Source organism: Corvus brachyrhynchos, unplaced genomic scaffold, assembly GCF_000691975.1.
Source record: "Corvus brachyrhynchos isolate BGI_N302 unplaced genomic scaffold, ASM69197v1 scaffold18, whole genome shotgun sequence".
NCBI classification, from domain to species: domain Eukaryota; kingdom Metazoa; phylum Chordata; class Aves; order Passeriformes; family Corvidae; genus Corvus; species Corvus brachyrhynchos.
Window position 1 is genome coordinate 457,995 of NW_008246064.1, and position 1,959 is coordinate 459,953.

At 46.8% G+C, this 1,959-nt stretch overlaps 1 protein-coding gene across 1 annotated transcript in view; it reads left to right on the forward strand.

Annotated features, from left to right (window-relative positions):
* The window catches only part of ALS2CL (ALS2 C-terminal like), a gene marked incomplete at its 3' end in the record, with an annotated part of 49,845 nt that overhangs the window by 14,385 nt on the left and 33,501 nt on the right, over window positions 1-1,959 (forward strand). The window contains 1 exon segment of the mRNA XM_017746714.1: window positions 565-693. Coding sequence (XP_017602203.1) covers window positions 565-693 — 129 coding nt within the window.

The window sequence follows — 1,959 nt, forward strand, 5'->3', positions numbered from 1 at the left end:
GGATGGATTCCTTGCTAAATATTCCCGAAAATCCCGCCTGGATCTTTCCAGGACGGACACGCTGCTGAATATTCCCAAAAATCCAACCGAAGTGCCAGGGAAGAAATATTCCCAAAAATCCAACCTGGACTTCCTTTGGTCCAGGATTCCTTGCTAAATATTCCCAAAAATCTCGCCTGGATTTTTCCAGGATGCGTCACTAAATATTCCTGAAAATCCAACCAAAGTGCCAGGGAAGAAATATTCCCAAAAATCCAACCTGGACTTCCTTTGGTCCAGAATGCGTCGCTAAATATTCCCGAAAATCCCACCTGGATCTTCCCAGGATGGATTCCATGCTAAATATTCCTGAAAATCCCACCTGGATTTTTCCAGGATGGATTCGTTGTTAAATATTCCCAAAAATCCCACCTGGATCTCCCCTCATCCAGGATGGACACGCTGCTGAATATTCCCGAAAATCCAACCGAAGTGCCAGGGAAGGAATATTCCCCAAAAAATCCACCCTGGATCTGCCTTGGCCCAAACCCGAAGCTTTCCTGGCGTTTTCCCTTCTTTTCCCAGGAATGTGAGAAGGACGTGGTGGGCTCGGTTCTGCGGGAATTCGGGAAGCTGGAATCTTTCAGCAGCCAGGTCCTGGATGAGGCCTGGCTCACCAAGGAGCTGTGGAAATCCTTGGGATACAAATTCACCGTGAGTCCTCCCCGGGAATGGTGGCCGGGATGGGAGGCGCCCTTTGGGAATGCGCCCTCCGTATCCATGTGGGAATTCGATCGGGATTGGGAATTGGAGGCTGGGATTCCACAGAGCAGAGCCGGGTGGAATTCTGGGGAGGAAAGTTCGGGATTTCCATCAGGAATAGGGAGCTGATGCTTTTCGTGGAATCGGGGAATGGTTTGGATTGGAAGGAGCTTCGATCCCATCCCGTTCCAGCTCCATCCATGGGCTGGGACTCCTCCCGCTATCCCAGCATCCATAAAATATCCCAGCATCCATAAAATATCCCAGCTGGATCCAGGGCCTTGGACATCTCCAAGGATCCCACTCTGAGGCTGCTCCGGCTGGTTTTTTGGGAATTCACCTGCTTCCCACCCTGTTTTTCCAGGAAGCATCGAAGGGGTGGGTTTGGGGTTTTTTTTGTTGTCCCTTTTTTTTTTCTTGGATTGGGATGGCAGCGTTTCCCTGGGATTTTAAGGAATGCTCGGTATTGGGGGATGGAAGAGTTGGAGAAACTCCCTGGGGGTTTGAAGCTGAGTTTGGTGTCCAGGGGGGGCCGCTGGGACCCTGAGCCAGAGGGAATTTGATGGGATCGGGAATTTGATGGGGATTGGGAATTTGATGGGATCGGGAATTTGATAGGGGTCAGGAATTTGATGGGGATCAGGAATTTGATAGGGATCAGAAATTTAGTATGGATCAGGAATTTGATGGGGATTGGGAATTTGATGGGGATTGGGAATTTTATAGGGATCAGGAGTTTAATATGGATCGGGAATTTGATGGGGATTGGGAAATTGATCTGGATCAGGAATTTGATCTGGATTGGGAATTTGATAGGGATCGGGAATTTGATGGGGATCAGGAGTTTAATATGGATTGGGAATTTAATATAGATCGGGAATTTAATATGGATCGGGAATTGATAGGGATCGGGAATTTAATGGGGATCAGAAATTTAAAATGGATCGGGAATTTGATGTGGCTCAGGAATTTCATGGGGATTGGGAATTTGATGGGGATCAGAAGTTTAATATGGATTGGGAATTTGATAGGGATCAGGAATTTAATATGGATCAGAAGTTTAATATGGATCAGGAATTTGATGGGGATTGGGAATTTAACATAGATCGGGAATTTGATGGGGATTGGGAATTTGATGGGGATCAGGAATTTGATAGGGATCAGAAATTTAGTATGGATCAGGAATTTGATGGGGATTGGGAATTTAATATGGATCAG